Source organism: Myodes glareolus, chromosome 18 (genome assembly GCF_982192425.1).
Source record: "Myodes glareolus chromosome 18, mMyoGla1.1, whole genome shotgun sequence".
In the NCBI taxonomy this organism is placed as follows: domain Eukaryota; kingdom Metazoa; phylum Chordata; class Mammalia; order Rodentia; family Cricetidae; genus Myodes; species Myodes glareolus.
The window spans coordinates 18,118,486-18,133,014 of record NC_142043.1 but is presented as its reverse complement, the minus strand read 5'-3'; the positions used below and the strand labels follow the sequence as shown (position 1 = coordinate 18,133,014).

The 14,529-nt window shown below is 44.1% G+C and overlaps 1 protein-coding gene across 1 annotated transcript in view; it reads right to left on the bottom strand.

The window, feature by feature from the left end:
- The window catches only part of Tfap2d (transcription factor AP-2 delta), a 48,574-nt gene extending 37,696 nt beyond the window's left edge, over positions 1-10,878 (bottom strand). Inside the window, exons 1-2 of the mRNA XM_048445823.3 lie at positions 10,269-10,878; positions 6,811-6,871 (exon numbers count right to left, since the gene is read on the bottom strand). Coding sequence (XP_048301780.3) covers positions 6,811-6,871; positions 10,269-10,817 — 610 coding nt within the window. The 5' untranslated portion in view covers positions 10,818-10,878. The remainder of the gene's footprint in view (positions 1-6,810; positions 6,872-10,268) is intronic.
- Between the last annotated feature and the right edge of the window lie 3,651 nt (positions 10,879-14,529).

Below are 14,529 nucleotides of genomic sequence, written 5' to 3'. Positions count from 1 at the left end.
AAAGGAGGACTCTAGCTGCGGTCACAATGAATCAGAAGCAGACACAGATCTTAACAGTTGACATATCACTCAGTATTTTACTGAAGAAAATGAACTGGTGTTGTGTCTGAGCACTTACATGAGGGTTTTTCTTTTCTTTTCCTTTCTTCTATCTGCATGAAACTAGAAACATACAATTTTAGGCTTTTCCTATCCTTAGTAATCTGTGAGTTAGAAACCCAATTTAGAGAGAAAATGGTCACAATTTTTGAAAAAGGAGTTAAGTCTAGCTTTCTTACATTCAAAATTTATCACCTTTTGGCTTAGTTGAAAGTAGGCTGTTCTCTGGGTGGACTACCTAGCCATCCTTGAGGCCCTGAGAGCTTCTGCTCCTCCAACCAGGTTGGGCTTCTGGTTTATGCTAACATAGGCCTGTGTTGGGTAAGTTACACAGGCTGCATGTTAAGAATATACTTTATGCACACACAAATTGCCTCAAGGATTTATTTTGTATTCAGGATTATCCATCAACTCTAGACTCTTTTATTTTTTATGTCACGGAATCTTTAAAGGGAATTTCTGTTGCTTTGATACGTGGCATCGTTGCAGCCTTGGGGAACGCTCTCATTCTGGCTAAAGACTGGGCAACTTGTAGAGTTTACATCAACTTGGGGAACCTGATATCTTTCTTCCCAGTGGGTTACTTTGCAGGAGGGCAGAGAAAAAACAAAGGCATGAGAGCCAGGGTTTTGCATTGGTAATGAAGGTAGTGACATGGTAGAACCCAGCTAAGGGAATGGAGACTATCAGCAATGATGATGAGAAGCCAGAGGACAATCAGAAATGGACCTCGCCAGGCTATTAGCGTTGCTCATTCTGTGTTCACCACTCAGGGTCCTTGTGGTGTCTCTGAGGCTCTTATAGATGTTGGGTGACACTCATTTCCTCTTCGTCATTCCAGTCGGGGATGACAGAGTCAAATAGACTACACAGAGCTTCTCAAGAGTTCTCCCCTCCCACATTCATAGTACATGGAGAAGCGATGTTTCTACGGAGGTCGGTGCTTGTAAGTTTGGAGCAACCTCCTCTTTCTTGCAAATCTGCACATTTTAATGAGTAGCTATGTAAGAAGTTAAGAATTATCTACTCAAGATCACTTGTCTAGGGCATGCCATATACAATTCTGCCAAAGTTATAAAAAGAAGTTAGCCAAATTGTGTAGTTATGAGTATACCTGGCACAGAGCAACATGGGTTTAGACTGTCCTTCATACCCTGATAGATCCTGAATATCTTGATGAAGTCTGGAGCTGCATTCTCTTGGTTAGCCTGGGGGAAATCTATCTTTCTGCCTTCAGACCATGGGGTGGTGTGGGGGTAGGGGGTGGGGGGTTGGGCGGGGGTGGGGCGCAATTGTGACAAGTAGGGAATTGGCACACTCGCTTGGAGACCAATTCTTTCTTAATTAGTCTACTTGAAAACTGAAGGTGTTTGCTCTTATTCTACTTCCCCCTATGACTGATGAGATGTTACAGGAAGTGGACAGTGTACTCAGCAGCCTGAATAATGGTACCCAGCACCAGCTACCACATCACAGCTATAAAGCTGGATACTCATTTACCCACTGTTTGTACTGCGACCTAATGAAAAGCCAAGCGCTGAAAGTCTCTTCTGCAAAGGGGAGTGGTTGTCTCTAAAGAGCGACCGCTGAGTCTTCGTGCCCCACCCACCCCTAAGAACACCCTCAGTTGTGCCAGGAGGCCCCCTGGCGCCTCTGCAGGTGTGATCAATACTTTCTCGCCTGCTTCAGTTCGCTAGGCCCCACTGCGCGGAGCAAAGCCGTCGCACCTCAGCACCGCCCCACTCCCCCGAACGTTGGTGTTGACATAATTAGACCAAATCTTAGGAGCGAAATAAATGTTCTGTTCGCCTTACAGCCAAACAGATGTTTACAATTCAAATGAAAGAAATACAAACGGTAGGGATTTTTTTTCCTCCCCTTCTTCATCTCCAGTGATCGCTCTTTTTTTTTTTTTTTGACACATTAAAAATGTGTAAGCGGTTATAAGAGTTTCCTGTGCCTGTTTGTTTTGTGGATTTCATTTCCGCGAGGTTTTCTTGTCCGACAGGTGGGGTAGAATCTTTCTGGGCTGTTTTCCCCCTCTAGCCTTTACCAACGCTCTAACCCCGCCCGTGAGATTCCCCACCCCCCCCCCCGACGGCAGCAGATATTAATTGTAATCAAACAGCAAAGAGGTGGGGACTTAGTTGCCTCCACACAAGTCTTTGATGGTGTGACAGCAGCGAATTGGACTGTCCTGATGGAGGGATGCGCTTTTACAGGTGCAGTTGCACCAGGTAGCTGCTGCTTCCTGCGGAGCCGCACCAGGCCCCAGCAGAACAAAAGAAAAAGAACTGGATGCAGGATAGATAACCCCCGCTTTGCTGGTTTGTGCCCCGGGATCAATTCCGAGTTCCCAAAACGTAACGGTGCTTTGGACGGTGGTGATTTTCTGAGCAGGGGAAAATTTTTTAAAAAATGGCAAAATACTTCTTTCCTCATGAAAAACAACTGTCCAGCAAACCATGCTTCTAGATGCTTTGGTGTATGCGTTTCGGCTAGAATTTCAAGTCTTAAATATGTTCATTTTAGCGTCAAGAGAGCTCGGGTGTCATTTCCAGTGTCCCACGTGCTCTGTTTTCATTGACAAAGGTTGCAGAACCAAAGAGATGAGTTTGAGTCACCTAACTGCAGGAGATTCGGGGTTGTCGCTCACTGATGGAAGGCTGACAGAGGAAGAAAGATTAAGCTACGTGCGGCCTTCTGCTTCGCCCCTTTTACAAATTGCTAGGAGCTACAGCTAGAAATTCGCTATCCCAAGATCCAGACAAGGCCCAGGAGAGTCCTGGAAAAAAAAAAAACCAAAGCAAGGCACGTGTCCTCCTGAGGAGGAGCAGGCCAGTTGCTGTGAGGGCAACAAAAAGCAGAGAGTGTCAGTTCTGTCCTGTCCATTATTGGTAGTCAGGGCAACTGAAGCTAAGGCTGCTTTTGCGGAAAGACTTATTTTGAAAAAGAATTAAATCAGTTTGGACAATGTTTGCACCGCGGTGTAAACGTCTCAGCCTTGGCGAGCTAGTCACCTCAGCGATCTGATACACTCTAGCTCCCTTAAAACGTGCAGAGTTCAAATCATATTAATTCCCCCCCAAATGTTTTGATTCAAAGTAGTTTGTATTTTGTGTAGCCAAGGGCAATCGGGAAAGCGCTCCACCCGCTAGTGGCCGGTGGGTTCCCTCTCCGTGGCCCAGAGGCTACAGCGGTATTTAAGCTTCGGAAATTAGCCTGGGGCTGCAAGGCAAGATGATCAGAAAGCGAAACAAGGGCGCTGCCCCCTCTACACTTTTTTCATACCCCCCCTCTTTTTTTAAAGTTTGCCATCCCGATTGCTCAAAAGAGATCAGGGCCAAAGAGTCACTACTATCCACCCTCATACAGGAAGCCTGAGTCTTCTCATCTCAAACTCGTGTGTGAAGACCAGAGCCCCCTTTATCCAACTGATCCCCATAACATGATTCCATTCAGAGTCCATTCATGATTAGCTTCGCCACAGTCGTGGTCCTCATCAACATTGCGTTATTAAATGCTCAGAGAGAAATAAAAGGTCTGGGTGTCTGATAAAAGGGAGGAGCCATGAGGATGCCTCTGAAGAGTCACCAGGAAGAAAAGAGTGGGCTTTCCTTCCTTCCTTTTTTTTATGATTAAAAACATAGGCGACTCCTGTAAATAGAAGCCCCTTTCCTTCAAGAGGTGCCTTTTGAAACCCACCGTCTGAATATTCAACGAAGGCAAAGCTCCACTCTGTACGAACAACATTAATATGATCTCTGCAGAATTTGTTACTCAGAAATATTAACATATCAAAGCCAACGCCCGGGGCAAAAGAAGCTATCGATACGCGAGTGCAGGCTAAAGTAAAGATTATTGGTTCTGATGGTCGGAGCGGCGGAGCTGCGGGCAAAATCGCGCACACCATTAACCGGGAGTGAGCGCGCAGGGAGCTGGGCCTCCGAGGCGGCCGCAAATATTTTATCTAGGTGGTAATTAGCTCACTGCTACCACGCTGGTCTGTCCACGTTATCTTTTGGCTATCAGACCTTCGTTTACAAGGGGGAAAAATGTAATCGACGCTTAACAAAGTTAACCTGAGAAATGACATTTTGTTCTTTACTACCGATTTAGTGAATGAACTCTCATCCCTCCACCCTCTGTAAACCAGGCCAACTTCTTTCTACCCTCCTCAGGTATGACCATTAGGCAGGTATCTTTCCTCAAGGCAGAACTATGACATTCACAGGGCCGCAGGGTAGTAGAGATTTTGCAGGCTTCAGGGCCATAGAGATTTGTGGGAGAAAATGGGGAGCACAAAGGTTTTAAGGGAGATCAGTCTGTGAGTCACAGACTTTGTTCTCGCAGGAGGAATGGGAAGGAAGTAGCTGACTTAATGATTTAGGTGTTCTATTTTTTATTACCTCAGTTATCGATATTAGGAGTTCTGTGGTGTGCGTGCCTCACCACGCCAATGAAGAGAGAGGCTTTCTTAGGTGTTTTGACCTAAGGGGATTTTGACAGTGCTTTGAAAATAGAAAAGTGCTTGCTATCCACTTGGAAATTATGAATGCTGATAGAGCTATAAAGTCATTCACCTAATCAATTCACACTCACACACCCACACTCTCCTCTCCAGAGCCGAGACTGTTCCTGTCCTGTAAAACCTGGGAATGGGAAAAAGTGGTCAGATGCCGGGTTCGAATTTCTCAAAGGTGAGGACTACTGATTTTATTGTTGTCCAACTCCTACGCGATCTTTTCTCCTACACAATCAATGTTTGGCTTAAATTAGCAGGCTAAGAGAAGGAGTAAGAGAAGGATTTTAAAAGGTGAAACAAATAGGCACTGACCCATACAAAAACAAGACAACATCACCCAAGGAGCTTCGCTTCTGCAGCTGTGATAAGGGTAGAGCGCACTTCCATCTTTTAGGCACCTTTTGGATGCCAGAAGAAAGGAAGGTGTTCCTATTCTCCCAGGAAACTATTGATTCCACAGTATCTACAGCTCCAACTCGCTGGCTGAAATTCTTCCTGTCAGTTATGCTCCAATCATGTGGATGTGATAGTCAAGCCGTTGGGGGAGGTACTTTTAACAAGAGCGGAGCAGAATGTACGCACCGCCGCGGAAAGCTCGGCTCGCCTAGCAGCCGGCCTCCTTCCCTAATTAGTGGCGCTGTCCTTCAGCACCACGGTGTCTGTGCGCCCTGAGCGCTTGGCTTCACCTTTAGTGTTCTTTCTTTTCCAACAGACCCCGATCAGCAAGACTTACTGAACCTCTCTTTCACTGTGTATATTTTACTTACTTGTGTTACAGTTATGAACAGCTAAATTGAATATTCAGAAACTTGTCTCTGTTTTTTGTTATTCCAGCATGGCTGAATACAGGCCTGAATGGAAAGTGTAATATTGTTCCTTCTAAATATCTATAAGCAGTGATATTCATACTCTAAAAAAATATTATAAAATCTCAAAAGTGTGCAACAACAGATTTGAGCAATTTTTTGCAAATTCAACATAAATTCCAAGCACACACTCTTTGGAACAGCCAAATTCCCAAAGAAAAGGATCCTTTTTTTTTTCATCTTCCGATGTTTATAGTGGATGCTGGGTTATGAGATCTACATGCAAACAAAAAATTTCTATTGCTTTTGAAGAGTACACTACTCTCTCAGAAAAGAAAAAGCAAATCATTTATGAATGATTCAATGGAGAGGGACTAAAGTACATCTATTTGGTACCATCAGAAGTTTAGTGGTTTGGTTACCAGAAACAACTGTGGCCCTGAAGCAGGAATTAGTCTTGGTGAATAGGCCACATCTTATTAATTCGTATGAAGTTGGGATAACAGCTGGTCCCTCTTGCCTCCTGTGCTCCTCGGGTTACTGGGCATGCTAGGAAAATAAACTTCAGAGGCTCATGGTACAGTTAAGCAGGGAAGCCAGCAAAATCTGCACTGCCTTGAGGCCTTGTGAATGTCATAGTTCAAAACCTTTTGTCAAAATGGAACATCTGAGATACAGCCCCCTTCAGTGCCTTGGCTGAAAGCAACAGCTCTCTTCTCTCGCCTCACCCCCCTTTCCCATGCCATGGGTAACTCTGGATTCAGATGTTTCCCTCAACAGATGGGAACAAGAAAGCTTTATCCAGTGCACTTAACACTACCTCCTCCTCCCACACTCCCATAATAAAAGAAATCCTCTGGACGCTCCAAAAAAATTAAATAAATAAGGCAGTTACAATATTGGTGACTCATTAGCCTCCTGGAAAGCCTCAATGATAGAGTCTTTCACAGAATCCCTCAAGGCCCATTGCTAACACCGTCACCCCAAACACTAAGGCGGTGGCTGGCACATTAGGTCTAAAAGAAACCAGATATCTTGCTCCAGGATGTGGTGCTGGGAAGGGAAAGAAGTGTGAAAACTTCTGTTTTTAATCCCAGCCATTTTCTCCCCAACTTTGATTCTGTCACCTTTCTGTGAGGAGGAATAGAGAGCTCCTAGCATGAGACTTGGGGCTCGCCCAGCACTGAAGGGTTGGTGGAAGAAAGGGGTATTTTTTTTAATGTACGTATGCTTGTGTGGATCTGCAATAACTCACTAACATAACTCTTTTTCGTTGTTGTTGTTTGCTTGTTTCTTAATCATCAGACAAAGAACCTGATGTTTGCAAGTCTCTCCAGATCTTCAAAACAAAGAAACTGAGGTCAAGTTATTTCTACTCACCTCTTCTTATCACTCCGCCTTGGCCGTTGAGAACAATCCCACACTGGGCTTCCACAGAACCCTTCACAAGAGAAAAAGGAAATAGAAGCATTCAGATACGGTAGACATGACCACCGTGCAGGTGAAATATTTCAGACTAACCTTTCCCTGACCTTTCTATCAGGAGACCATGGAAGGCATCAGTGAGCAAACACATGTTAAGGAAAATATTTGAAGAGAAACTACAATCTACAATTTCTATCCATCTTAAGGTATGCATTGTGCCTCACTCCCCAATATCAAACTTCAGAGGTTTTAAGAGATTTTTATTTGGACCTAAAAGAACAAGAAGTCCTTTCAGTTTTAAAGAAGGGACAGGGCATACACACAGGCAGCCAGGCAGCGCATGCTCACTTCTTCTCTGGTGAAGCAAATTATAGCTTATGTGTCAAGTCTGGAATTGTGAGGGTTTCTTTTTTTGGAGGTTCAGAGGAAATATTTCACATAGAGGGTTTAGACTATCTTCTCATGATTCTGTTTTCCCCCAAAGCAGGAGCATCAAATAATCCTATCCAAAATAGGCCTCCTGGAGGAAACACCTTCAGGTTCACTCTCTGCAAAGCTCCAAGCTCCTAGGGTGCTCCCAGAGTGATCATTTGAACTGGAAAACTAAAGAAAGGACTTGCTGATTTTTTTTATTAAGAAAAATAAAAATTTCTCTCTGTGTCTGTCTTTCCCTCCCCTTCTAAATCAAAATGTGTTAAAAGCTCATTTTCCTTTACAAACAAACGAGGTATTGGACATGAAAGAGGCCTTGAAGGGTGTTAACCTACCCAACAGCCCGTGAAGAGTTAAGTAAATGCGGAGAGAGTCGGTGCATAATAAAAACCCACTTTACAAAACAACCTTTACAGCCCTGGCTCCCTTTTGCCTCCCCATTTTCACCATATTGAGGCAGGCCCATAAGACCCCCCTTTTCAACCTACTCACCAGCTCTTTCTTATTTTAAATGTTCTGCCTTAAAGTGATTATCAAATCAATATGAAAAAAAAACTTGGAGACTGAGCATAAATTAAAGCGGTGATGGGAAAAGGTGTGACAGTTTCCTTTGTTGGCCATAGCAAATCTTTTTAGGGGACTCAAAGATGGAACTGAAGCCACAAGACCGCTTGCATCTGTTAGGCAGACTTAGACTGCCCTCTAAACCATTGGACTTCCACTTAAAATTCTGTGCAGGGAAAAGTATATTTACATTTGTTGCATTTGAAATGAGGCATATGCTGATGAATGTTTTAAAAAGGAAGAAATAAAAGGAGAGAGATGGGTTTCCCCACACACTCCCTCTTTATTTCTCCTCTTAAATGTAGCTATGGTTCTTTCTTTTCCACTATACTAAGTACATCCAGAGGAGTAGAATAACCTTATAGAGTTATAATCTTCTCCTAGTCTTCATATGCATTACAATATATGCAGTTACATACATGTAGAGAAGTCTTTATGACCATGCATGTGTACAGGCATCGCACATCATACACTTTCATCGAGTATCTTAAAGAGTTTTTTTTCTCAGTATGAGTAATATTATTTCAACACAAGGAACAAAAAGAAAAGGAAGAATAAATATATAAGGGATAGGCTGAAATAAAGATTTTAAGATATCTAAACTGTAAAAGGTAAAAGACAGCCAAGTTCTCCAAAGAAGCGGGAGCAATTTCCCCTCTCACTCTCAGGCGCACTGCTAAGATGTTTATTTTCTCCGAAGAAGCAGATCTTGGTCTCTTCACTTAACAAACTTTCCCCCTCATAAGTAAAACATGCTTTTTGGTCAGATGACATTGCATAAATGACCAGTTGAATGGCACTAAGTCGAAAATTGGATAAACTACGGTGTTCTTTTGCACAGGATTCTGTCTTTGTCCCATGCTTGCAAATGTTCTAATCCTCTCTTTTGAAAAATGCCCAGCTTTGTGCCTAGCACAGAAAAAAAATTTGTACAGATACAAAAAAATCAGCAGCAGACGTGGCTATTAAAAGGAGTAAATAGGTTTTAGTTGAGCTAAGCATTGAATGGCAGATTTTTTTCCCCTTCTGAGACATAAGGGGATCCTTGTGAAAAATGTAAGAAAATGCCCTAAGCGTATAAAATTATTTTGTGAATTTAAGTATAGCAAGTCAAGCTTTAAGGAGTGAAATCTTCTTTCTTGTGCTTGAATCATGTGGTTATGGCTCTTTGTTGGAACTGTAAGGGCTTTCACTTTAATTTAAAATTAATCTCTTGCTCAGGGGTAGAGGAGGGGGAAAGATATTCTGTGCGCAACAAGAGACCTCTTCTGTCTCCAAGTTGTGCTCCTGGAATATCTTCCCGGTCTTCAGGAGTGTGTGGAGGTGGCAAGCTTTATGCAGACTGGAAAAGGGAAGGAGATGTGCTCTCCACTAAAGGAAATTTCAGCTCTTTGGGTTCCTACTCTAGACCTTTGTGGGTTTATTGATTTGAAATGTGTCTAAGACAATGGCATCACTTAATTAAAAATTCTATTGTTGGCAACGAACGTGGAAAGCATGTTAAGAAAGTAGGAGGAGACCTGATAAAGTGGTGGCCTCTGCGGTGTCTGAATTCATTTCTATTCTTTCCCCTTTCTTCCTCCCATCCCTGTTCCTTCCTTTTTTTTCCCCTTCCAGCTCTTTTTCCTCTATTTGTCTTGCTTCCTTTATTTCATTTCTGACATAATAACAAGTTGCATCTTACGTAATATGGAGTGACCTGAAGAGAAGGAATAAAGAAAGAAAGCATGCTGTTGGGCTACCAGCTTGGGTATGCTCAGGCAGAAAGAAATACAACTATTTTGCAACTATTTGCAAGTGCATCGTGCAAATTACTTTATTGGGGCTGGGTTTTGACACTTTGATTTGTGGTTTCTTACTTGACACAGCAATCTAATTTGTTTGTGAAACTTTTGCCCAAGCTTGTTATTCCAACAACTTCTTAAGAACAACCTGACTCCCTCAACGCATCATGAAATTCCACGACAGGGTCCTGTCTAGGCCAACTCTGGAAATAGGAGAATACACCCTGTGAATTATGGAAATTGAGGATATCATTATCGGGCCGTCAGCTTTTAGGGTCTTGCTCTGACAGCGCTAGATTCAAACGCAGCTTCACTGACCTCACACACCTATCCTCTCAGGGTCAGAAATGTAGATTCATAGCTGACTTTTGATGACTGGCCCCAGGTAGGGGCTGCAGCTATTGATCCAATGAGAGGAACGCAGTGGGCACAGTCCTCCTGTAATTTGATGCCTTTCCCTAAATCGTGTTGTGTGTGTGTGTGTGTGTGTGTGTGTGTGTGTGTGTGTGTGTGTGTGTGTGTGAGAGAGAGAGAGAGAGAGAGAGAGAGAGAGAGAGAGAGAGCGCATTAACAGAGAGCGGAAGGGGGAGGGCGAGGGGAGGGCGCAGACAAATCCGCTGCACGCTTATTTACCTGCAAGTCGTCGGCTCCCGCGGCGGCCAGCCCCAGGCTGGGGCCTGGCAGGAGTCTTTGATCTGGGTGCATTCCATACTGAGAGCCATGGCTCATGAGGGACAGGTCGTGGCGGCGGTAGGCATCGAGGCAACCCAGCTCCCGCCTCTGCTCGTCCAGGCAGGAGGACTTGAGCGCCCGCGCATTGTGCAGGTTAATAAAGTCGGTGGGCTCCCCGTGGTGAATCTGCTGGTAGTACTGTTGTGAGTGGTGGAGCGAGTTCAGAGAGTAGGCGTCGGGAGTGACCGCCGGGTGACTGTGCTGGAACTCGTAATGGAACGACTGGTGATGGAGCGGGGTGTACTGGTGGTTAGTGGAGAAGTAGGGGGACGCAAACTCGGTGCCGGTGGTGGAGTAAGTTAAAGGAGAGGAGGAGGAATAGGCAACCGTGGAATTGGCTACGGACTCCAGACAGCCAAGCTGCATCAAACGGTAGCTGTTTGATCCGTCGTGACGTATCTGGAAGGAAGAGGGGGAAAGGGGAGAGCAGAAAAACTTGAGGTTTGTCATTTTGCAACCAAGGCGCTACTCTCCCAGAGTCGGGAGGTTTCCCTGGCTCTCCTAGGAGAAAGAGCAAGCAGACTGGGTTCGGGAGAGAAGCCGGGGCTCAGTGAGCTCCTTCGCCAAGCAGACTTCCAGAACAGTTGAACTGGGGGTGGGCGGCCTCGTCTTCACAGTGGAGAGAGCGAGGTGGGGGCAATCCCCCACCCTATATAGGTGGGGGCGATATCACACACACAGTCACAGACAGACAGACAGACAGATACACACACACACACACACACACACACACACACACACACACACACACACACACACGCTTTTCCCTTCCCAACTTGTGCCTGGAGCTAGGGGTCCAAGTAAGGTTTGCAGGTGACTGGGTCTGCTGGGAGCAGGAGAAGCCACGGGCAGAGAATGCTAGGATGCACCTCGCCGCTCCAGCAAATCCTCGCGCCGAAAACGCCCGCCTGACCACGCAGAGATGTTCAGCCTGGGCTGCTCAAAAATATCATCGTCCACATATATAATTATATGTATATATTAAATATATATTAAAAATTCCAGTCTGCAAATCGTTCAGCTTGCTCACTTCTGTATCCGTCTCTATCTCATTCCTTGAATAAGCCCCTTTCAAAAGGGGTACGTTTTCTCCCATCCCCCATGTCCACCTACCGCCCCCCATTAGTCCCTTTTCTTTGCTTTTCGGAGAATCCTTTCTGTGTCTCTAGCTTTCTCCCTCATCCCCGCCTTATTGTTAGGATTATGTTTCTCCCTCATTACAGCAAATGGTGCTTAACGTGGAGAGTTGCCCTCCCTGGCGACAGATGTCATAACGAACTTTCTCCCTTCCCTTCCTTAACTTCTCCCGAAAGCCAGATTATAATTAAACGTAACGGTCCAATATAGATTAGAGGCAGGGGAAGCTGCCACCACAGCCGCCACCACCGCCGCCACACACTCACACACTCACACACACTCACACACGCGCGCGCGCTCACAAAAAAAGTAATAATACCTCCGCATCGTGGACTAGTCCGGGAAAGGTAGTTGACATGTTGGGTTTCTCCAAAAGCTTACGATGCAATTTCCCCCTCCAAAAAAAGAATCAGGAAAAAAAAAATCCAAAACTTCTTGTATTTTCCAATTTTTTTAAAGGAAAAAAAAATGCTCTGTAGATACAGATCTAAACTGTAATGGTTTTGCCCGGATCGGATAGCTCCTTGTCTCGTACCCACTTAAAAACCTGTAGGAACAAAATTTTCCCTCTGCACAAAAGCAGCTCCCTGGACCAGATTTTGTACTTGCTGAGAATTTCTTTGGCTGATGTCGTAGGTCCCTTGGTAATATAGAAGTTTTGAAAATTAAGCATCAGCACTGAGAACGGGGAGGACAATAGGCAGAGGAGATTATCCCATGAGACAAGGAATAAATATTGTATCTTCGCCTAATAAGGAACTGGAGCTTCTTTCAACATTTTTATCCGTTTTCCCCAATCTTTATCGTGCTTTTCTATACAGACTGAGGTGGGGACTCATCTCTGCTGAGAGCATTTACACATTTTTATTGTGAAGATGGAAATCTACCCCCAATAAGTACACCTTACAGACAGAAATATATATTAATTAAACCTTTCTTTTACATGACTGAGCATTTGTTCCTATTGGTTCCACTCCCTGGATACTAGAAGCTGACTTCTCCTACAGACATTATACTCAATCCTGCCCAGTTGGGGTGTCTGCCTTCTTCCAAGTAAAACCAGTACTGTTTTTCTCATGTTTACATTGAATTTGGGTTCTTTCTCCTTTTTTGAAAGGCAACACCAGGTGGTGGCTAACATTTTTTCAGCAGTTTTTTAAGATAAATAGCCATGATGGACAGTCTTAAGTTTCTGTCGCAAGGAAGAGGGACAACTGGGGAAATTCAAGAATAAAGACGTGTGAGGAGACTGCACACTTAAGTAATTACCTTTCACTTGCAACTCAGCCTATTTCCCTTCTCTTTTCGTACTTTCCTTCTTCATCTTGTAAACAGTACTTTTCCTTTCTGTTTTCTGAAGGTGTGGACCATTTAACAGTGGGATCAGGTATTTGAACACCGTTACCGCTGCATAATCCCCAAATACTTAGAAGTTACATTTTTACAAAGAGAGGACTGGAAGGAGACCACACACACACACACACACACACACAGACACACACACACACACACACACACATTTCCTTTTCTTGGTGGATTTCTCAACTTTCAAACAGTTTTAGTGGTTTACTTCATTCAAAATTTAGGCGGCTCCACTGAGTTAAATACTGTTTGAAGGGTGTGAGTGTGTGTGTGTGTGTGTGTGTGTGTGTGTGTGTGTGTGTGTGTGTGTGTCTGATGGCTACAAGTTCAAAATATGGAGGTTTTGCAAGGTTTTATCAGCAAACTTGTCTATGAAAGGGGGGGAAAAAGCCTGGCCGGCTGACTGGCCCCACTGGCTCATCTCAGAGATAGACAGGCTAATTCAGTCTTAATTGATATTTCATTTGGTTAGTTTTTAAGTGTTTAAACTGAGAAGGTGTCTTAATAACAAGCCGCAGGCAAGCAGACATGTGGCTTTTTTTTTGGTTGGGGGGTTTGGGAGGGTTTATTAGGATATGCTCATGCAGGGCAACTGGGGCTGTCACTCAGAGCTTTTGACTCTATACAAATGGACAAAGGCACATGACAAGACTTGAAATGCATTGTAGGAAATAGAGATCGGAGATACCTTACTTCCACACAGGATCAGCAACCAATATTTGTTCTCTATGTCAAGGTGGACTTACCACCCCCTCCCTTCCCAATCCCACATTGTAGTCTAATGAAGTCAGAAGACTTTCCAAGTGAGGTCAATGAAGATGAAAAAGAAGACTATAGAACATGGTCTTTAAGTAGAAAGGGAAAGAGGAACACTGTTGATACTTAGAGACTGTGCCCCTAAATGTTTGTACTAGAGTCTTTGCTTGCTATGTCTGAGCCCAGCTCCCATAACTTAACAAAAGTGGACCTAAATAATATGATCATACATGACAGGTTATGGGATCTGAGGACTGATTCTATAATCATATCTCAGAAATCTTGTCCCCAAGAAAGTTCAAGCCCATTCCCTCCAGAAGACTACAGTAGAGCACCTGCTAGCTGTCTTGTGAGTAGTGAGACACATTTTCTGGTAAAGAATGTTAACTTCTTAAGTAATCTGCACTCAAAAGGAAAGGATCAAACCTCTCAGGCAAGCAAAACCTATCTTTCCTCAACCCTCCCAACCACCAGGAATATCTTCAGTTAAGGCAAGGGACGTTAGCATTTAGCTTAGGTCTGAAGAGAGGATGCACAACCTTCTGTTCTAGGACAATCAGGATTCTCAGGACAGCCTGGCTGCTTACTCAGCCTGCAGTGGAGCCCCTTGGATCCATATAATCATTCCTGCCTTCAGAGACAGCCAAAGACATCTCCTCCCTTAAAAAAGAGAGTCTTATGTTGCTTTTGACAATGAAGCTGAGAATCTACCAAAAGAGTGCCTTCTAACTGCCTCTTCTGTCTTGAGTACTTTATGACATTACTGAAATTCTAGTAGTTGTATATCTTCATTGCTTTCCCAATTCCTATCCCACTTTCCTGAGTGACTTTTAAGCACCCAGATAAAGAGTATGAAGGGTTTCTTTTTCTTTGCTGCTGAACACCATTGGGCTTGGAGGAAATGAAA